The sequence below is a fragment of the Lithobates pipiens genome, unplaced genomic scaffold, assembly GCF_037356315.1.
Source record: "Lithobates pipiens isolate NorthernLeopardFrog02 unplaced genomic scaffold, aLitPip1_a1.2 Scaffold_22, whole genome shotgun sequence".
In the NCBI taxonomy this organism is placed as follows: domain Eukaryota; kingdom Metazoa; phylum Chordata; class Amphibia; order Anura; family Ranidae; genus Lithobates; species Lithobates pipiens.
Window position 1 is genome coordinate 113687931 of NW_027507784.1, and position 24087 is coordinate 113712017.

Genomic DNA, 24087 nt, shown 5'->3' on the forward strand with positions numbered 1-24087 from the left:
TGGCGCTACCTGCATGTTGGGCCTCTGTGAAAAAGTCCCACACATGTGGTATTGTAATACCCAGGAGGAGTAGCAGAATTTTTTGGGGGCTGTCATTTGTGGTATACACATACCACGTGAGAGAAATAACCTATTACAATGACAATTTTGTGGAGAAAAAAAAAATGAAAAATCTTAATTTTGCAAAGAATTGTGGGAAAAAAATGACAACATCAAAAAGCGCATGCCTCTTACTAAATACCTTGGAATGTCTACTTTCAAAAAAGGGGTCATTTGGGGGGTATTTGTACTTTCCTGACTTGTTCAGGTGACAAGAAGTGAGATAGGCCACCAGTACATCAGATGTGATCAATTTTGTGCGATTCGCACCACAGCTTGTAGACTCTCTAACTTTCACAAAGACCAAATAATATCCACTAATTTGGGTTATTTTTACCAAAGATATGTAGCAGTATAAATTGTGGCCAAAATGTATGAAGAAAAATTAATAATTTGCATAATTCTGTCACAGAAACAAAGAAATATGCGTTTTTTTTCAAAATTTTCGGTCTTTTTTCATTTATAGCGCAAAAAATAAAAACCCCAGGGGTGATCAAATACCACCAAAAGAAAGCTCTATTTGTGGGAAAAAAGGACAAAAAATTCATTTGGGTACAGTGTTGCATGACTGAGTAATTGTCATTCAAAGTGTGAGAGCGCCAAAAGCTGAAAATTGGTCTGGGCAGGAAGGGTGTTTAAGTGCCCAGTAAGCAAGTGGTTAAGGAAGAAACTAATTTAGTTTAATTAGCTGACCAGTGAGTCATGCAACACTGTATGAAAGATATGAAATGTTTATCTTTTAACACAAATAGAGCTTTCTTTTGGTGGTATTTAACCACTTGCTTACTGGGCACTTAAACACCCTTCCTGCCCAGACCAATTTTCAGCTTTTGGTGCTCTCACACTTTGAATGACAATTACTCAGTCATGCAACACTGTACCCAAATGAATTTTGTGTCCTTTTTTTCCCACAAATAGAGCTTTCTTTTGGTGGTATTTGATCACCTCTGGGGTTTTTATTTTTTGCGCTATAAATGAAAAAAGACCGAAAATTTTGGAAAAAAACGCATTTTTCTTTGTTTCTGTGATAAAATTTTGCAAATTATAATTTTTTTTCATACATTTTGGCCACAATTTATACTGCTACATATCTTTGGTAAAAATAACCCAAATTAGTGGATATTATTTGGTCTTTGTGAAAGTTAGAGAGTCTACAAGCTGTGGTGCGAATCATAAAAAATTGATCACATCTGATGTACTGGTGGCCTATCTCATTTCTTGCGACCAGAACAAGTCAGGAAAGTACAAATACCCCCCAAATGACCCCTTTTTTGAAAGTAGACATTCCAAGGTATTTACTAAGATGCATGGTGAGGTTTTTGATGTTGTCATCTTTTTCCCACAATTCTTTGCAAAATGATTATTTTTTTTTTTTTTCCTCACAAAATTTTCAATGTAATAGGTTATTTCTCTCACATGGCATGTGTATACCACAAATGACACCCCAAAATATGTTCTGCTACTCCTTCTGAGTATTACGATACCAAATGTGTGAGACTTTTACACAGCCTGGCCACATACAGAGGCCCAATATTGAAATAGCACCATCAGGCGTTCTAGGAGCATAAATTACACATTTCATTTCTCAACCACCTATTACACTTTTGAAGGCCCTGGAGCACCAGGACAATGGAAATGCCTACAAAGTGACCCCATTTTGGAAAGCTAACACCCCAACGTATAATCTATGAGGCATATTGAGTCGTTTGGTTCATTTTTTTTCCAGAAGTCTTGGGAAAATGTGGAAAAAAAATGAAAACGCATTATTTTTTTACGCAAAGTTGTCCATTTATAAGATATTTCCAACACATAGCATTTACATAGCAAAAATGACACCCCAAAATACGTTCTACTACTCCTCCTGAGTATAACGATACCAAATGTGTGAGACTTTTACACAGCTTGGCTACATACAGAGGCCCCACATGCAAGGAACACCATCAGGTGTTCCAGGGACAGATAGCATGCACATACCAAGAATTACACCCCAAAATACATTCTGCCGAGAAAAGAGTAAACAAAAGATTACCTGTGGTTTTAGCAGCGCAGTTGTCCACAGGATGATAGCACTGGTCCAGGCAGCAGACAGGGACTTGGTCAGCAAAAGTGAACACAATTTTCCAGGCAACAGGCAGGTATACTGTCCATAGTCAATATTGGCAGCAGGCAGGGATACTGTCCATATACAGTCCAAGGTCAGTGCAGGCAGAGATCGTCAGCATTGCCAAAATATTGGTCCTGGTAGTAGGCAGGAACATGGTCCATCCATGTGGTGTGGTCAGTTCATGCGACAGGCAGAGGCATGATGGTATAGCAGCAGGCAGAAGTAGGGCCTTGTTCAGGACAGAATGGGGATAGGGGTAGAGGCTTCTCCCACCCAAATCTCTTTGAAGCCCCGGAGTCTCCAGACCCTAATCTAGGAATGAGAAAACAAAGGAAATTGTCTCCTTCATCCAAAAAAACTATTCTGGAGCCCCTCACATATGCGAGACCCCTGTTATGAATCCCACTAGTCCACTGAGAGGGTACAAGATCAGTCCAAGAGGCAGGCAAAAGGCATGGCCAAACAGTCCAGGGTCAGTTCCAGATCAGGCAGAGGCATAAACAGAATCAGTAGGCAGAAGCATGGTCGAATAACAGTCCAGGGTCAGTTCCAGATCAGGCAGAGGCATAAACAGAATCAGTAGGCAGAAGCGTGGTCGAATAACAAGCCAGGGTCAGTTCCAGATCAGGCAGAGGTATGTACAAAATCAGTAGGCAGAAGCGTGGTCGAATAACAAGCCAGGGTCAGTTACAGAGCAAGCAGAGGCATAAGGGGTTTGAAGGTAAATGGCAGGAAGTGAGGGTTAGGGTTACCATACTTCACTAATAATTCACTGAAGTATGGTAACGGCGGAAACAGTCACCTATGCAGAGGCCTGGTTGGGAAGGGCATTGGGCACAATGATAAGTGGTGTCTCTTCTCACTCCTCGTTTGCTGCACACCCGACATTTTTTCTGATGCCTTCGGCCTGTTGGTCTGGGAGGGATTTTGTCAGGAAAGTGGCGTTCAGAGTCTGCTAATTACATCGGATCGAATGTTTTGTGGTGGGCCGTTGGGGTATATAAGGGCAGTGGTGATTTCCTCCTGGTAGCCAAGGAAGGGTATGGGTCTTTCTGTGGACTTACGATAAATTACATACGTGTTGTATATGGCCAAATTAAAGAAATTGAAATTTTTTTATACCACTTGTATGTTCTTCTCGTGGCAAGATAGGGTTCAAGCATCTGGTCGTTCAAGTCGACACCCCCCATGAACATGTTGTACTCATGGATACAAGTGGGTTTTTGTATTGGGCCATCCCTCCTGGTGATCTCAACAAAAGTGTTGTTGTGGATCGAAGAAAGCATGTAGACATCCCTTCTGTCCCTCCACTTCACAGCCAAAATTTCCTCGTTCCGTAAACTCGCCGCTTCGCCTTTTGTTGACGAGGCTTTGAGGAAAGCCCTTCCGGTTCGTTCTTACGGTGCCACATGCTGGAATTTGCATTCTATGGAGGTTGCGGAACAGGGGTAAACTGGTATAAAAATTGTCCACATACAGATGGTAGCCTTTCTCAAGGAGTGGGTTTATGAGTTCCCAAACAACTTTTCCACTCGATCCGATGTATTCGGGGCAATTAGGGGGATGTAGCTGGCTGTCCTTCCCTTCGTATACCATGAAGGAATATGTATACCCTGTGGCTCGGTCACACAACTTATACATCTTCACTCCATAGCGGGCCCTTTTGGAGGGAATAAATTGCTTTAGCCCCAGCCTGCCAGAAAATTTTATCAGGGACTCATCCACACATATGTGTTGGTCTGGGGTAAACAACTGGGGGAAAATCTGAGAAAAATAATTTATTAGTGGCCGAATTTTGTAAAGTTTATCAAAATTTGGGTCATTCCGGGGAAGGCACTGGGTATTGTCATTAAAGTGTAGGAATCTCATTATCATTAGATATCTGGTCCGGGGCATTATTGAGGAAAAGATGGGCATGTGATAGATGGGGCGGGATGACCAATATGCATGTATTTCATTTTTATTGTTTAGTCCCATACAAAATGTGAGGCCCAAAAATTTTTTAAACTCCTCCACTGTTAGGGCTCTCCACTCGTAGGGACGGGCATAAGAGGATGTTGGGTTGCTTTCAATAAATTGTTGGGCATATAGGTTGGACTGGACCACAATGGATTCAAGCAAGTCCTCTGTAAAAATTAGGTGGAAAAAGTCCATCAGGGAAAAATTGTGTGTGTCCACCTGGACTCCTGGGTTGGCAGTGAAAGGGGGAACGTTGGCTTCTCCTGAGTTAGGAGGAAGCCACAAGGGGTTCTGGAGGGAATAGGGAAGGCTGGCATGGGACCTAACCCTTTGGGGCCGAGTTGACACCCCACTGGTACGTGGCCTTTGCCGAGGTACTGTGGTGCCGGTGGATGGCACTGGGTTTCCGGTGGATGGCTCTGCGGTGCTGGTGGATGGTACCGCCTCCTCACCAGTGCGCCTTCGTCTGACGGGCGGACTATCATCTTCCTCCTCTGAGGCTGTCATGGTACCGCTGCTGAGGACAGGCTCGTAGTCCACGTCAGAGTCACAATCTGAATAGGAGGAGGAATCCGAAGCGGAAACCTCCCCGTTGCTCTCGTCGGCTGCAAGGATATCATATGCCTCCTCAGCTGAATACAATCTTTGTGACATTTTTATTCATCACTGACAGGCGACGCTGATGTGGCAGGTGACACTGACAGCACTGATCACAGGTGACACTGACGACACGTGGCACTGGAGGCAGATGGGGCTGACAGATGGGACTGACAGATGTGGCTGGCAGATGGCACTGGGGCTGGCACTGGCTATTTGCTCTGGCTAATTGCTCTAGCAAATGGCGCTGGCAGGTGGCACTGGCAGGTGGCACTGGGGCTGACGGCACTGGGGCTGACGGATGGCACTGGCAGGTGGCACTGGGGCTGACGGCACTGGCAGGTGGCACTGGCGGCACTGGGGCTGGCAGGTGGCACTGGCGCTGGCAGGTGGCACTGGGCTGACAGGTGGCACTGGCACTGGGGCTGACAGATGTTAGTCACAGTAATGAATTCACAGTGTAACACTCACAGATCCTCTCTCTCCTCACACGCTGTCTCTGTGTGAGGAGAGAGAGACACGGCAATGGGAGATGATCTCATTTGAGATCATCTCCTATTGGCAGCTGCGATCGCGCTGTGAACGGCCGCTTTGATTGGCCGTTCACGGCGATCTGTATTCGCCTGTCTCCGGGAGACACGGCGGATACAAAACTTCCGCGATGCGCGCCCCCGGCGGCGCGCATTGCGGAAGTAAACAAAAGGACGTCCAGGGACGACCGCCCGGACGAACCCGCCTGCTCTACGGCCGTCATTCGGCTATAGGGCGGGCGGGAGGAGGTTAATCACCACTGTTTTTTTTGTTTTGTTTTTTTGTGAAAAAAGAAAACTTTATAAAAAATGCATTTTCTATATTTTTTATAAAATGTTGCAAATTAGTGGTAAAAATAACCCAATGATTAGCTATGGTGCTAATCATTGAAAATTGAGGACACCTGATGTACTGACAGCTAGACATCTCTTGAGACACAAACAAGCCAGGACAATACAAATACCCCCTAAATGACCCCTTATTTTTTTCTGGATGGTAGACATTCCAAAGTATCCAGTAAGAGACATGGTGAGTTTTTTTAAGTTGTCATATTAACAGGTTATTTCTCTCACATGGCATGTGCATGCCACAAATTACACCCCAAAATACATTCTGCTACTCCTCCTGAGTATAGCGATACCACATGGATGAGACTTTTACACAGTCCGACCACAGGGAGAGGCCAAGCATGCAAGTAGCACCTTCAGGCGTTCTAGGAACATAGACGCCATATCTAATTTTCTGACAAACTATCACACTTTTGAAAGCCCTCGAGCACCAGGACAATAGAGACGCCCAAAAAATTACCCCATTTTGAAAAGTAAACACACCAATGTATACTCTATGAGGCATAATTAGTCTTTTGAATTTCATTTTTTTCCACAGCTTTTTGGAAAATGTGGAAAGAAAATGAAAACGCATTTTTTTTCTTTTTTTGCACAAAGTTGTCCATTTATAACTTTGGAGGAGCTCAGCTATGAACAGTGTTAATTTTGACAAACTTAACAAAGCTAGCATTTGTACTGGAGATTTTAGTAGACTAAATTACAACTAAAACTAAAAAAATTCAGATGACTAAAATACGAATAAAACTAAAATGACATTTTAGTCAAAGACCGACTAAAACTAAATCGAAATTTGACATAAAAATTAGCACTGCACTACCACGTAAGAATAAATAGGGGACATCTAAGCTGCTGAAAAAAAAAGAAAAAGGCTTTTCTTTTTTTTTCTTAATATTTCATGTTGGTAATATATTCAGGTAATACGTGCAATGGCATTACAGTCAACAGAGTTTACAGGTTTCTTTTATATTTTAAAGTTGCACTTGTTTGTCAAAAAGCAATATTTACTGAAACATGGATTTATAAACATGTTATATATCACAGCGGCTAAATCTGTCCGTAGTGCATGTTCAAACCTTAATACCATAAATAATAATGTTATTCGATTTTTAGTCCAGGAGTATATAATGAGTTTGGCAATTCTATGCATAAAGTGATTGTAAAGTCAAGTTTTTATTTTTTCAATTAAAATAACAAACATATACTTACCTGCTCTGTGTAGTTGGTTTTGCACAGAGCAGCCAAGAGTCTCCTCTTCTCGGGTCTCTGGCTGGAGCTCCTCCCTCCTGTTGAGTGCCCCGCAGCAAGCAGCTTGAGGAAAGATTAGCTGAACTGAATTAACATGAACAAATACCATTTGGTCCATAAAGTGAAATTGTTGTAGAGTTATACACTTTCAGGTCATCACAGAGGACAAGGGGACACTCTTTATGGAGGAAGAGAGATTTAACCTCTACATACAGAAAGGCTTCCTCACAGTAAGAGCACATAATATAGCTGGATATTAATATTTAGAGGTACAGCTTTCTCCCTACATCCAAGGTGGTTTGATAAATTTCTTCTGCCGTGTCATGCGTTATGAGCCCAATTTCCCTCAGCTGTAGTGCCTTTTTCTCCCACACTTATTCTGGACAAAATAGTACACGCAACCTCTACCACGGGTCTTATTTATGATATGTATGTGGCTTTGCTAAATACATTTCTACTGAAGTTCCCCTATCCTTTCCAGGGTAACAAGGGAGCAGGATATTGGCCCTATCTCTGGGGAAGAGGTGGTGGGTACACTTAATGGGTGAATATTCCTGTTGAACCAATTGGATGCCTACTGGGCTACCCTGACGACTCCTCTTATGTGATAGTAAAGTCTTGTTTACATTCACATAAACACCTACCGTATATACTCGAGTATAAGCCGAGATTTTCAGCCTCTTTTTTGAGGCTGAAAGTGCCCCCCTCGGCTTATACTCGAGTCACCGCCGTCTGTCTACCCGATCAGCGTGTCGAGCAGACAGACGGCGGCCATTCAACTATTCAAAAGCCGTGCCTCCCTGTCTGTGATAGGCGGAACACTCAATTTCCCAGCAGTCAGTGGTCCGCCTATCACGGACATCCGCTCATCCTCATACTACGGACGAGGATGAGAGGATGTCCGTGATAGGCGGAACACAGACTGCTGGGAAATTGAGTGTTCCGCCTATCACAGACGGAGGCGCGGCTTTTGAACAGTGGAATGGCCGCCGTCTGTCAGACGAGAAGAGGTGCGGCGATCCTGGCATGGCCGCCGTATGTGCAGAAGCACACAGGCTCGGGACACAGGTAGGCTGGACACACAAGGCTGCACACACAGGGATGGAAGGACACACAGGGATGGACGGACACACAGGGATGGACGGACACACAGGGATGGACGGGCATGTCTCATCCTCGGCTTATACACAAGTCAATACGTTTTCCCATTTTTTTTGTGGTAAATTAGAGGCCTCGGCTTATATTCGGATCGACCTATACTCGAGTATATACGGTATGCTCTTTTTGGGGCTCATAGACAAACTCCCCTAACTGAACCTCCACACACCCTCCTACTTTATCTCCGACCTTAATAAGCTTATCTCCTATGATATCCGACTTTAAGCTCATCTCCGATGAAAAACATAAGTATTTTCTAGAAACTCAATTAGGAAGTCTGATGCAATTTGGCTTGAGTTTGTGTGTCTCACACTGGGGTAGGCTCTCTCTCTTTGGTTCTAAGCATTGGTGCACATGTATAGGGTTATATGCCATTATTCCTTATTGATGTTTTTCAATAAATATTAGCCTCTGGTTGATGCCACTCTATTACTGTAATCACCCATGTGCCTATTATTTTGTCTGTATGCGCCAAAGTGTTGCTATTATGTTGTTTCTCTTGAGGCCCTGCATGGCGTATTCTGTATGTCTTGTTTGTTTTTAAGAATGAAGAAATCTTTTCGAAGTCAAATCTGATTAAAAAAAAAAAAAAAAGTGGTGGTAATAACACCAGGGGTAGTTGATCCAAGGAATATCGAGATTGCCTGCTGGGGAATCTGGAAATTATTTTTTCCCCCTACTGGAGTGAACTGGATCATGTGTTTTACAATGATGCCCAAAGCAAGAGAATAATCAGTCAGCTGCTGCTCTTTTACTGTCCTGTCTTCAGGCTGGGGGTAGAGTGAAGAAACTGTATTCCTTCTAGAGACTAAAACAGTAACAGAGAAAGTGGTGTCGACAGACCTACTGTGCTGTGTGATGGGCCTGCGCACATTTCTGGACTGGATGGATAGAAATTAAATGTTTTGGCAAGTAAAACAGCCCCCCTAAGTGTATTTGGCAGTTTTGCCTGGAGTTCAGTCTTAAGTTGTCCTAAATCAACCAACTACAATTCTGAAAGAGAATACCAACTCTTAAAAAATTTGTTTTAATCAAGACATGAAAATATAGGTCCACAACATAAAAGCATACATTTAACGCCACAGCTGTTAAAATACAGCTTCTGCTTATTAGTATGGTCCGTTAATGGCATCCAACCTCCAACAGCATTTTGTGCTTAAAAAAAAAAAAAAGTGTCATTAAAAATACAAAAAAGATCATCTATGCGATCTTTTTGTGTGCTTATCAGACTTTTTGTCTGATTTGCTTGAGCCTCTATCACTGAGATTATCTTTGTAGAGTTTTTTTTCTTTATGCCTCTCTTTGTGGTGTTCATTCCTTGAACCGGATTTGTGAGGCTGTTCTGTACTTCTGTCCCTCTTTGAGGTCTTTTCGTTCTCCTTTCTTGATGCCCTTTTCTTTTTCCTCGAAACATCTGAAGGGAAAAAATATATAAAAAATTAACACAACAAATAATAAAATTACCAAAAAAATATGATTAACGATAAAAAATGGTCAAGAACAAAATGGGCCGGAAAGAAAAGCAAAAGGAAAGGGGAAAAAAAATAAGAAAAGGAAAAAGACCTGCATAGGTCCTGACAATTACAGGTAACTATGGAAAACTACTGCAATTTAGCAGATACAATAAAATAATAAAACCCACTTCACATATCAAGCAGTAATTTGACTGTTGGCTTCAGGCATGATCACAAATTATAAACAAAACAAATTGCAGGATTTAGCAGTTTTAATCATGTAGAAACATCACAGGGCCACAGACCAGGGCTAGACAACCCTTGAGAGGTGGCGATCCACCTGAACAACATGAAAGAGATCAAAGATCACTGGGGTTTGACACACTTTAAAAAAAAAAAAAAAAGAAATGAACTAGCAAGGCCTTACTAAATAGTAAGGAAAAGTTATAAAAAACATAATAAAGTAAATGTCACTCTAAAAATATATACTTACACTACACCTTAAAAGTGGACAGTATCAGTAAGTAGAGCAGCAGACAGTGTCAGTAGAACAGCGGATGTGTCAGTGGGGCAGTGGATTGTGTCAGCAACCAAGGGGTGTGATCTACCTATCACCTGCCCATGATTAACAAGCTCCCTTAGGGCTCTTACACGCAGGATGGATCGGTGATGATCCGCCCGGGGGACATCCGCTTGCTAAGTGGGGATCGACGGGGCAATCCCCGCTGAGCAGGAAGATGACAGCTCCGTCTCTGCACACTGTGCAGGGCATGGACCCGTCAGAGCGACGATCTCCCCTATTGGAGGTTCGAATGATGACGGACCGCAGAGTCCGTCGTCGCCCGATCCGATGACGGATGGAAAAATCGTTTTTTCCGTCACACTTTTCGAATCGGGTCGGATGTCAGCGGACATGTCACCGCTGACATCCGACACGCCATAGACCTCTATGGAGCATCCATTCAGGTCCGCCTAAAAAAACCTGACAGGCAGACCTGAACGGATCGGTTATGTGAAAGAGGCCTTAAACCATATTTTTAAATAACATACTTAAGTACTTAATGTTCTAAGAACTAAAGTTCTTAATGGCTAGTATGGTGTCTAGTGGAGCACAAAATAAAGGCCCCGTTTGCACCATTGGGTATTATGACTTTTTAGAGGTATGGGTTAAGCGAAATGTGCCCAATCCCTATTTTCTGCCCCAATAAAAATTGTTTCTACACAGAATACAGTTTTTCATCCTCTAGTCTCACTGTAAATGAGCACCCACTCTGCTGCAGTGATCACTTTTTTCTTGGAGGAGGGTGGGCAAGCATGCCAAGCTAGGGAAACCGCTTTCTACTACAGACAATTCCTTTTTCTGGAGGCAAACTTGTCCAATTTCTTGTTAAACCTGCAGGCTATGAGGTCCACGTCCAAAGTCCGCCATATGTGACACATGTCCTAGGACACCATTTACCTGGTGGTCTCTCCAGGTACTGCAGGTTGAGAAATCTGTCTGACAATTGTCAGCACCTGGAATGTACACACCTGACAAGGCTGGAACAAGAAGTTCTGCTCAGGACAGGATCCAATCTAACTTGCCTGCAAAGTCTGGTTGCTCCCTGATGATTGATGTACACTGTCTGACTGAATTTGGATTGGATGATCTTCCAGTAAGATAGCACACAGCTGTAAAGACCACCAAATTGCCCAAAGTTCTAGGATGTTTATCAGGAGAGATGACTCCTCAGACAGCCATGTCCCCTGCACTAACAGGGTGCCTATGACACCTCCCCAAACAAGCTGGCATCTGTCATGAGGATCCTCCAAATGAAGAAAAGAAAGGATTTCCCAGACTCCAGAGCCACAGGCCAGGGACAATCTAGTGCTTGATGAAAGAGGAATCACTCTGTGCAGTGATAGAATCAACTTAGCCCATGAAAACAGAATATTGTATCAAAGCAGTCTTCAGTGAAACTGGGCAAAAAGAATTGCCTCAAAAGTTTAGACTATCATGTAAAGCAGAGACTCTACCTGTCAACTGTATTTTATTTGTATTTTTTTAACAAACTGTCACTAGTGCAGTACAGCGTTATCACATAACTAATTATGCAGTATTCAGGGATACTGACTGGTAATAAATAGTGTGTAAAAAAAGAAAAAGGTAGAGTAGTTCAGTGTTCGGGGGGTTTAACTGTCATAAATGTTTTGAACTATCATGATTGGGTTACATTCTTAACAGCTGTGATTGGCCCAGGGCTATCACATGATACATGGTGCTATGATTGTCCTAGGTACAATGTGATAGCTGTTGGCCAATCACAGCATCACAATATTATGCCCAACTATTATGAATAAAATCCATTCATCATAACAGCTGTGTTTACATTGTGGCCACATGATCCTATAGTGATCATGTACTACCGGGAGCTGCAATCCTCTGTCTGGTGGACACAGCTGTCGTGGAAGCCGTGCGCAGCATGCCCCCCAGCTGATAACATGTTTACGTGATCCTGCTTGCCCATGCCAGCCCCTCATAGTAAATGTACTGTGGGCAGGCAGGAACTGGCTGAGTTGAAGGTTAGAATCCCTGATGGATTTTTATTTCGGTCTCTGTCCTGGTTGCAGATCACTTTTCCATCACTTTCTGTCTGATGAAACCATAGTCTCAGCAGGACAGATGTATGTGGGAGTAAAGGTCTGAAAAGGAGACCTGGATAGAAACAAAAAACCCAACTGGGGTTCTAATCCTTTTACTCTATCCAAACCCATAAAAAACTGCTGTCTACAATCAATTGGTTTGAAACAGGAGAGACATCAGGGGTCTAACAGACCTCTGATTTCTCTACATGATGGTTCATGTAAACATACTAGAACACACGGGCCTCTCAGTGATAGCAAAAAAAAAAAAAAAGGGAAAAAAATTAAAAGGACCCCCCCAATGCACACAATACATGTTCACACCTAGGACATTTTCAAGTAAACAGTGATTGAATAATACATACTGGTTATAACTGTGCAGGTCAGAGTGATTAGAATAATACTAGGGTCATCATTTAAGGTTACCTCTAAACCGACTAACTGTAAAGGTTTTTAAATTGGAGGAGAGAAAAATTAGCATGCATTTTTAGCCATCACATATTTACATAAATAAATCACATACTGGCAGATTGTTGAGAAATTAAAGTTATGAAGAGGCTTGCCATATTCAACCCAAAACACGTTAAGTAAAATACTGTATAGTACACATGTGCCTTCCTGCAAATGTTTTTTTATGATAGGTAGGCATGACAGAATGTGCAACATAAAAATTTGAAACTACCTCCTTTTTAGTCTAGAATTTGTCTATTTTGAATATATGTGCGTAAGGGAATTAGAATATTTTCAGGCCTAAAAGGAACATTTTAAATGCAACTTTATTATATATGTTTTTTTTTTTTGGTGATAGAAGTGATGATTTGTAAATGCCTGTTGTAAACAGCACCGATGTACTTGACATCTTTTGGATTGATTTTGGCAAACCTCTTCATAAACGGTTTTCTGAATAATCCTCCAGTATATGATTAGTCTATGTAAATAGCCACCATGGCCAAAAATGCATGTACTGAAAGAACGGCACAACAGCCAGTCAGACATTAAAACAAATCCCTAAACCACGGAGCTCCTTTATTTACCAGCTGTAACCTTTTGAAGGCTATAAATCAATGTGTTTCATTATTCTAGCATCATCTGAGCTGAACCGCTGTCAAATTATCTACTAAAAATGACCACCATGGGGCAATCTTATATAGTTTTGTCATTACAGAGTAAATCTTTCTTGAGATTTAAAACAAGATATAGATTTCTGGACCAACAAAGAACACATTACTCATATGAGTATTAGTAGTGAGTACAAATACAAAAAATTTACAGCTGTATGTGATGCCAGGCAATCTTCAAAGCAAAGAACAATTTCTCGGTAGCCCCAAACAATGGTTTTGTTTACAGGAGAGCTGTCATAGCAAGCAATTATCTGGCTGGAGCTCCTTTACCAGACAACATCCACAATGCAGGCATTAAATAACCCTCGATCCCCCCACCACCACTGCAGTATATTATAATTACCAAGCCTTGTGTCTACTACTGCACTGTTGTTATAAATCAAATTAATCTCAGATCAGCAAGATCCCCTAAATACAGAAGTTCATGCTGTTTTATCATCTGCTCTCTAAACAATCTGTATAAAAGCCATGGTGATCTATGAATTAGACTGAGAAAGCACTTTTTAAAATTGCCAATGCTGTTAATAGTAATATATGTATGCAGTACAAAAGTAGTACCATTTTTAGCAAGCACAGATGGAAAAGTGCCTACAGAGGCAGTTCTGACATTGTCTCTCTTTGCCCCAGCTGCAGGAGCCCACATATTTCTACAAGCATATATTATTTTATTCTTTCAGGAAACAACGAATACATTTTTAATCTGAAGTTACATCTACTATGATCAATATTTTACATCTGAGAAGCACACACTCATTATAGTGATGAGATACTCATTCCAGAGTTTTTAGCCATCGCCCCTTTACCCACAAACATAAACAAAGGTGCCTTACCTCACCTACTGCATTCTTTATCACATGAAGTAAATGGAACATGCAAAACTAGACCACTGCCCTACCCAGCCATCATATTGGCTGAAACAGGCGAGTGGGGCTCAGAGCTTAGGAGACCTAACTACAGGAGAGGCACGGCGGATGAAAAAGTTTAACTAGCCACTGGAAGAGGAAACATTGTGTAGCTGGTGGTCCACAAGGGTATATTTTTAAAGTTTTCCTAAAGAGTGGAAAACTCCTTTAAAATATTATTATTATACACGATTAATATAGTGCCAACAGTTTACACAGCGCTTTACAATGTATAGGGGGGGGGGGGGGACACAATTACAGTACAGTTCAATACAAAAAGTACAGGATGGCCCTGCTCATAGAGCTTACATTCTAAAGGGAGGGGGAGGTACAAACAGTAATAGCTACAGAGAATGATTTGATGGGGGTGGCTTGGGTACAGTTAAGTGGGCATGGTATAGGCTTCCCTGAATAAATGAGTTTTCAGGGATCTCCTAAAGGTGGACAGGGTAGGGGCTGATGAGGATGGGAGAGGCTCTGGAGAAGTCTTTAAGGCAAGCAAGGGAGAGAGAAAGCAGGAGGTCCTGGGAGGAGCGAAGGGGACAATTTGGGCGATATCTGCAGATGAGGTTGGTGATGTAGATGGAGGTGATGTTGTGAGTGGCCTTGTATGTTATGGTTAGCATTTTGAATTTTACATGGTGGGGTGGGGTGGGGTGGGGGCGGTGAAGGGATTGGCAGAGAGGAGCAGCAGTCATGGATCGGTTAGTGAGGTGTATTCGTCTAGCAGCAGAATTCATAATAGAATGAAGAGGGGGATAGCCTGCTTAAGGGTAGGGCATTAAGGAGAGAGTTGCAGTAGTCAAGGTGGGAAATAATCAAGGAGTGAATAAGTTGCTTTGTGGTGTCCGGAAGGGTTCAATTCTGGAGATGTTGCAGGAGGTTAAGGTGGCAGAATTTAGCCAGTATATATGCTCACTACTACTGGCTGGACCATGCTGATCCAAGCGGCAGTTTGTTCCTCTCCCAAGGAGCCTTCTTGGACACATCGCAGGTCCCAGAAGACTGCAGGGCCATTCACAAAGTGCAGCCCAGTGGAAAGCCGGCTGTGAAGTCGCAAAGCTTCACTACCGGTTTCTCTTAGTTAAGATGCCAGCACCTGGACCTGAAGCTGTTTGAAGAATCGGCTCAGGTGAGGATGGTGTTCGATCCTTGGACAAATAAGTGACCATATATAAAAATTGTCAGCAGCTACGGGGCTCCTGTGTAAGTTCACCTTACAGATTTTTCTGTAAAGGTGAACTTACCTTTTAAAAGAAGCTGTCTATGTTTTGGGTCAAACATATTCTAAGCACTACAATGTTATACAGTGGGGCAAAAAAGTATTTAGTCAGCCACCAATTGTGCAAGTTCTCCCACTTAAAAAGATGAGAGAGGCCTGTAATTGTCATCATAGGTATAACTCAACTATGATAGACAAAATGTGGAAGCAAATCCAGACAATCACATTGTCTGACTTTTGAAAGAATTTATTTGGAAATTATGGTGGAAAATAAGAATTTGTTCACCTACAAACAAGCAATATTTCTGGCTCTCACAGACCTGTATCTTCTTTTTTAAGAGGCTCCTCTGTCCTCCACTCATTATCTGTATTAATGGCACCAGTTTGAACTTGTCATCAGTATAAAAGACACCTGTCCACAACTTCAAACAGTCACACTCCAAACTCCACTATGGTGAAGACCAAAGAGCTGTCGAACGACACCAGAAACAAAATTGTAGACCTGCACCAGGCTGGGAAGCCTGAAACTGCAATAGGCAAGCAGCTTGGTGTGAAGAAATCAACTGTGGGAGCAATAATTAGAAAATGGAAGACACAAAAGGCCACTGATAATCTCCCTCGACCTGGGGCTCCACACAAGATCTCACCCCGTGGGGTCAAAAGGATCACAAGAGCGGTGAGCAAAAATCCCAGAACCACACGGGGGGGGACCTAGTGAATTACCTGCAGAGAGCTGGGACCAACATAACAAAGGATACCATCAGTAATACACTACGCCGCCAGGGACTCAGATCCTGCAGTGCCAGACGTGTCCCCCTGCTTAAGCCAGTACATGTCCGGGCCCATCAGGTTTGCTAGAGAGCATTTGGATGATCCAAAAGAAGATTGGGAGAATGTCATATGGTCAGATGAAACCAAAGTAGAACTGTTTGGTAGAAACACAACTCGTCGTATTTGGAGGAGAAAGAATGCTGAGTTGCAACCAAAGAACACCATACTTACTGTGAAGCATGGGGGTGGCAACATCATGCTTTGAGGCTGTTTCTCTGCAAAGAGAACAGGACGACTAATCCGTGTACATGAAAGAATGAATGGGGACATGTATCGTGAGATTTTGAGTGCAAACCTCCTCCCATCAGCAAGGTTATTGAAGATGAAACGTGGCTGGGTCTTTCAGCATGACAATGATCCCAAACACACCACCTGGGTAACGAAGGAGTGGCTTCGTAAGAAGCATTTCAAGGTCCTGAGAGGCCTAGCCATTTTCCAGATCTCAACCCCATGGAAAACCTTTGGACTAAAACATCACTGCTCTAGAGGAGATCTGCATGGAGGAATGGGCCAACATACCAGCAACCAACAACCTTGTGAAGACTTACAGAAAACGTTTGACCTCTGTCATGGCCAACAAAGGATATATAACAAAGTATTGAGATGAACTTTTGATAGACAAAATACTTATTTTCCATCATAATTTGCAGATAAATTCTTTCCAAATCAGACAATGTGATTGTCTGGATTTGTTTCCACATTTTGTCTCTCATAGTTGAGGTATACCTATGATGACAATTACAGGCCTCATCTTTTTAAGTGGGAGAACTTGCACAATTGGTGGCTGACTAAATACTTTTTTTCCCCGCTGTACTATTCTGTATGTGCTTATAAATATCGAATTTGAACACATATAGGATTTCATGTAAGATTTGCCTTAAAACACACCCGTCAGGTTCTTAGCATTCACACAGCAGCCACAGAATGAAAATGCACATACCTTTGAACAAGTTCTTGAGTACATCAAGGTAGCAAAAATACACAATCCCTGCCATGTTGAATGCTGTTTAGCCCACTGCTGCAATTTTCAATTGGCAAATAAAAATCCTGACAATAAAATTAGCCAATAGAAAAAAGTGTGGGAGGTAGCAGAAAGCAACCAAGCTCTCAAGAAAGCAGGACAATTTTGAAATTTGCAAAGAAGAGCAGCTAGGAATCTGGGGCTTTGGAGAGGACTACAAGTGTAATTTTAGTCCTGTTGTCCATAAAGGAATATAATGTAATTGATGTGTTTTAAGCAACACCAAGTTAGTATTACATAAATCTCCAACAAAAAAAACAGGCTTTAGCTATCAACCCTTTAGTTATATTCACGATAATATATACATCATTATAACATATCAAACTAGATATCAAAATACATAAAACTTGTTTTAATATTCCCCTAAATGCATAAACAAATTAAAAGGTTTGGCCAAGAAACACATGCACTGGCACCACTGCTAGTATGTTAAATTTTCATATAAGCAATGTAATACATAAATAAGGATCAAAGCCGGGATTGATAGCCAAAGAGTGGTTTTCATTCATCAATTATTGAGCTATACAATATGATTCTCTTTCCTTGGCGGCTCCCCCTTACTCCTTATTTATGATTACTGATCATTTGGTGAGGGTACCTTAGTTGAGATTTTTTGTTTTTAAGGTAATATTACATTAAATACTATTTGTGTACAAGTACATACACAAAAATATACCCATTTCAATGGAAATAATGATACAACTTTAAAATAAAATTATACTGGTACAATGGCAAGAAAAAAATGATGTGAACCCCTAGGATCTAACTGGTTTTCTGTGGTAATTTGCCAACAAAAATGTGATCTGATCCTCATCTAAGTCAATAGTTTGTACACATGGTTTTAAAGTGCTTGTAAACCATCACATATACCCAGTGAAATGACTGTGCTCGGGTGATACGCAGACATGAAACAAACCCTCCTACATAAGTTGTACATGTTTATTTACAGCCGTCTTTCCCCTACATCCATTTGAAGTGCAGAATTTACACAGGATTCCTCAGCTCTGAAAATCAGGGGGCAGGGAGTAGAAGTTAAATCAGTGAAAAGAGCTGATTGGAAGGACACACCCCTCTTCACACAGCACACAGGAACAGTGTTAAGGCTTTCAATCAGTTGCAGCTCCCTTCCCATCACCATTTTTCTCTTGGTGTCAGGAAAACTGGTCAGAAGTGACTTATGCTTACAGCAGAGGAGCGAGGCAGCATACAGAAATTACACTTAGTGCTCTGGATTAAGACAAGCACACACGATAGAGGGGTATGGTTTGTTCAGGTTTCATGTCCGAGGTTTACAACCACTTTAATGAAATGGGTTTGGAGGAGTAGTTTAGAACTACTTTTGATTGATAAGAGACACAAACTTTTTTTTAAGATTGTTTATCAGAAGCACCAGCTGATGTGAACCATGCCTCACAAAAAGGAGCTCTTTGAAAACATATAATCGAGAGTACCTGATCTGTATGAGACTGGAAAAGGATACAAAACAATTTCAAAATGTTTAGGCATCCATCAGTCGACAGACAAGTCGTGAATAATTAAAGACAGTTTAGTACTGTGGCTACTCTTCCTAGAAGTGGGTGCCCAGCCCAGATGACTCCCAAGGTACAATGCAGAATCATCAAAGGGGTAAAGAAGAACCCACAAGTAACAACTAAAGGCTTGAAGACATCACTGAAAAAAAACTAACATCCCTATTCATGAGTCTACCATAAGCCAGTCTTTGAACAGAGTGTCCATGGCAGAACACCATGGAGCAAACGTCTGCTCTACAAAAAAAAAATTAAAAATTGCCGCGTGTCTGAAGTTTTCCAAACTGCAACACTACTGGCAAAATGTTTTGTGGACTGAAAAAAAAGTTTAATAGAAGAACACTAAGAGCCGGTTCACACTGAGGCAGCACGACTTGCAGCGTGACTGCCTCATGCGACCTGCACACGACAGCAGCGGTGACTTGCAAAACGACTTCTATATAGAAGTCAATGCAAGTCGCCTCAAGTCATCCACAAAGTAGTACAGGAACCTTTTTCTAAGTCGGAGCAACTTGAGTCGCTCCTATTAGAACGGTTCCATTGCACATAACGGAACGCGACTTGTCAGGCGGCTAAGTCGTCTGACAAGTCGTCCCAGTGTGATCCGGCTCTTAGCATTATGTATGGCACAAAAAGAGCACCAGCAGTAATACATCATCCCAACTGTGAAGTGTGGTGGAGGGAACATCATGATGTGGGCTTGCTTCCTTGCCTCAGAGCTGGAACACTTGACATCATTGAGGGAAAAATGAATTAACACGTTTCATAAAATATCCTACAGGATACTGTCAGAGTGGCTGTCAACCAGCTGAAGCTTAGCAGAAGTAAGGTGATGCAGCAGGACAGTGACCCTAAGCATCAAAGTCAATTCACCACAGAATGGCTTCAGAAAAAGAAAATGCGCTCAGACCATAACCCCATATGCTGAGATGCTGTGGAATGACCTCAAGAGAGCCGTTCACACCAGACATTCTACAAATGTGTCGGAGCTGAAGCAGTTTTCGAAAGAAGAATGGTCAAGAATTTTCCTAAACATTGGACAGATCTTATACAGAGCTACCGAAAGCACTTGCTTGAATTCACTGTTGCCAAATGAAGGTCAAACAGCTATTAACCCCTAGGGTTGACTTATTTTTTACCCCAGCACAGTGAATGTTTAATGGGTGTGTTCAATAAAGACACAAGCAATTACAACTGTCAATTGTTGTGGCTTAGATGAGGATCACGATCACATTTTATGACAAATTACTGCAGAAAATTTGTTAATTCCAGGGGTTCATATATTTTTTCTTGTCATTTTATATAGAACACAACACTTTTTTAATGCCCGTTATATTTTAATGCGTACATTTCCTACAGGAACATTAGTTGAGCAACTAATTATTTTGTTGTGAATAATGAGCTGAAACTGAACTCCAGGGAAAGTTATCACTGCGTGGACCTAATAGATAAGTCAGAACGGAAGACATAAACAACGCTACTTAGGGAAATTTGCTCTTGTTATCGTCTTCTTGTAGTATACAGAGAAGCTTGGATCTAAATGCATTTTAAAATATTAGCAATTCTGAGAAAGTATGAAAGCATTATAAAATAAACTTTTAAAACATTTTTAAAGCCACATTTACAAAATAGTACTGAGTACAACCCCTAACATAAAATGGAGCTTAAAAAGAACATTAAATAGGGCTGTAAGTCACATTCCTTCAATTTACCTTCGGCTTGAAACCAAGAACGTATATATAAAAGATTGATGTCATACATAGATATTACACAAGTTAGTTTAAAGTGAAAGGAAATTGAGTCCCAACCAGCAGAATTCAGAAGCCACATAAATATAGCTCTCAGCTTTGTCTGATGTTGCACATGGAACACTCATCAGCTTCAAAACACATGTATTTTATGAACATTTTATGCAGTCTACACTTTTTATAAGAACAAGCTAAATTAGTAAACCTGAATCCACAGGCAAAACTTTTCAGTTTGTTTTGTATAAAAAGAGCAGCGGTTAAAAATGCCCTGTCAGTTTTTTGTTTCCCATTTGAGGAAAGTTCGCTTTACATCCTTCCCCAAAGACATGACAGGAAGTGGCGAGGGGACATCCCCCTATGACACTGGTGAACGCATCAGAAGATTTCCCTTCACTCTACTGCCAACTTTAAAATACTTGGCTTTCCATCAGTTTCTGGATTTTGTCATGGTGACAATGGTACCCAAGACAGACACAAGAGAAAGACAATCCCTAGTCGATCACATAAAATACAATTTACTAAATACAGATAAGAACAGAATAGCTGGTAATTTGACACTAAAATTAAAAAACATTTACATTTTACACTTTTCCCATTTGAAAAAAATGTGCTTTGCCCGCAGTTTTTATTCAGGCAATGGCTGAATGCCAAAGTACTCAGATTAGATTAGCATCAGCAGCCAAGTCAAGACAATGGTCTGTTTTAAACGTTTCATGTGATCTGTGATCCCAGCATTCCCTAGCATAATAGACAAGGTCGCTAAGGGGCATAACAATAAATATGAATATTCATCAAACATTCACTGCAGGTAAATTTTCCAGGTACATGTGTTTTACATGAGAGTAATTGATCCCCCACCAGCTAATATTTGGTGAAAGTTACATTCACTGCTTTACACATATGCCCCTTAACCACTTGCCTACAGGACACTTACACACCCCCTTCCTGCTCTGGCCATTTTTCAGCTTTCATTGCGTTCGCGCTGTTATGTTTTGTTGTCTCCTGCGAGCAGATGCCGCCGATTGGCTCTCCTCACCACACACTGTTAGTGTGAGCACAGGAGTGCCGATTACAGGTATCGCCGTGTTTACGCGTGACCGGCTGTGATTGTACACAGCCGATCACATGGTTAAAGACCCGCGGACTTGACTCTTTATAGAGATCAGGGTCGTGGTGTGTCCTAGCAACAAGTCATGGGCACGACAATCCCGTGTGGGCGCGTGAGAGCGGCCGTTCTGGGACACTGTCATATGACGTCATCCCAGAACGAGAGCTGCACCGCCCCACCGTCATTTGACGGTGGGTGGTCAGCAAGTAGTTAATATCCATGAGGAAGGAAGGGGGGAAAAAAAGGGGTAAATTATATACTATCCCTTTTGTCAATGCATGTGTGGATGGGCAACCAGACTGTAAAGCACATTTTAAAATATAGACTGGATCCCTTGTCTAATTAAAGTGGAAGTTCAGCCTAAACTAAAATCTCTACATCTACTTGCAGCCACATTCTAATGCCGCGTACACACGATCAAACAATCCGGTGGAAAAGTCCGGCAAACTCAAGTCCGCCGGACAATCCGCCCGTGTGTAGCCTCCGGCGGACTTTTTTTACCCAAAAGTCCGCCGGACTCAAAGTATTTTTGCACTCCAATCTGTCCGCCGGACTCGCTTTTCGGCGGACATTACGGCCGTGTGTGTGCTAGTCCGCTGTACTTTTGAAATGAACAGACTTTTCCCGTGCGGAGAAAAGTCCGCTCATTTTGAATGAATGAATGAATGAAATACTTGTATAGCGCACAATGCGAACTGAATCGCCTCTAGGCGCTGTGGCGAGCTTTGATCATCTGCTAAAAGAGGAAGGTCTTGAGTTTTTTCCTAAAAGCCAGGTGATTTTCTTCCAGGCGGATGTTGATTGGTAGAGCATTCCATAGCCGAGGCCCTTGGACAGCGAATCTCCGATCCCCCTTGGATTTATACCGGGCTTTGGGCACGAGGAGGTGGTTTTTGTTGGCTGATCGAAGACTGTGGTTTGGTGTGTAATGATTTATTTTCTCCATTAGGTATTGCGGAGCTTCTCTATGCACGCATTTGTGGGTGAGTAGACACGCTCAAAATGAGCGGACTTTCCTCTCTACGTGTGTGGGCGAGTCCGTTCATTTCAAAAGTACAGCGGATAGTCCGGTGGACTTAGTACGCCGTATTAGTCCGCTGAAAAAGTGCCATGTGTGGGCAAGTAGCTTGTTCGGAAAGTCCGGCGGACAGTCCAGCGGGAAGTCCGCCGGATAGTCGGCTACATGTGTATGCGGCATTAGACTAACCTATCTAACTTTGTAAAGCAAAAAAATAGGATTTTTACAACAGCTTACCTGCATAATACTTTTCTTGGAGTACATCACAGGACACAGAGCCACAGTAAGGGTTATATGGCACCTTCAGGTGATGGACACTGGCACACCATAGACAGGAAGTTCAATTCCCCATATAACCCCTCCCCTTACCGGGAGTACCTCTGTTTTGTAGCAAAGCAATACATGCGCAATCAGAAAGAGGGGAGGTACCTCTGTGTCCTGTGATGTACTCCAAGAAAAGGATTTTACAGGTAAGCTGTTATAAAAATCCTATTTTCTTTATCGTACATCACGGGACACAGAGCCACAGTAATTACTGTATGGGATGTCCGAGCGCAATGCTAATTACTGTATAGGATGTCCCAGAGCAATGCTATCTGAGGGGGGAGACACAAACAAAAGTAGGGTGCAATCAGACCTGAGGACTTGTACTGCTGCCTACAGCACACTGCGCCCAAAGGCGATATCCTCATGCCTTCTTACATCCACCTGATAGAATCTGGTGAATGTATGGACTGAAGACCAAGGTGCGGCCTTGCAGATTTGAGCCATGGAAGCTTGGTGATGCACAGCCTATGAAGCACTAAACAGCCCTGGTGGAGTACATTTTTTATTTTTTTTGTAAATAATTTTTATTAGAAGAATTTTACAGTATAATCAAGATACAAGACACATAGAGATCAGAAAATGACCACCAAATAATCACAAAATACTCACAAGATAGTCGCAAAGTAATCACAAAGTAATTTCAAAGTAATCACAGAGAAATTTCCACATCTCCCCAACTATTGTAGCAGACCCAGCCTCCCTCCGCCCTAAAATTACTCCAGTATGCTGAATTAAAGTAGTGAGTAGGCAGAGGGAAGGACAGAGAATAGTGGGGAGGAGGATGAGATAGTGGGTGATCGAACTAAGAGTAAGACTAAACATAACATGTGAAAGAAGAAAAGGGAAAGAAAGAAACAAGGTAAAAGGAAAGAAAGAATGAAACTGTCAGAAATTAGTCTGTCATATGCCCAAGGTTGAGAATAAGTAAGCACAAGAATGGTCCCGTGTGGTCTCCGCTTCCTACCAGGAGTGATTGGTCAACGGGTCATGGACACGCATCTGGAGTTTTCCTACGCCATGTTTCCCACATTTGCCAATTGTTATCAAACTTTAATTTTTTTCCAAGCCTGAGGGCTAGGGTTGATTCATACCTGTAGTGCAGATTGGTAGTTGCCCATACCTCTGAGGCGTTAGGTGCTTGATT

General features: G+C 42.1%; 1 protein-coding gene across 1 annotated transcript in view; it reads right to left on the minus strand.

Moving 5' to 3' along the window:
• Positions 1–9051: 9051 nt before the first annotated feature.
• CWC22 (CWC22 spliceosome associated protein) overlaps positions 9052–24087 on the minus strand; it is a 172071-nt gene continuing 157035 nt past the window's right edge. The window contains exon 19 of the mRNA XM_077448115.1: positions 9052–9454. Coding sequence (XP_077304241.1) covers positions 9237–9454 — 218 coding nt within the window. The 3' untranslated portion in view covers positions 9052–9236. The remainder of the gene's footprint in view (positions 9455–24087) is intronic.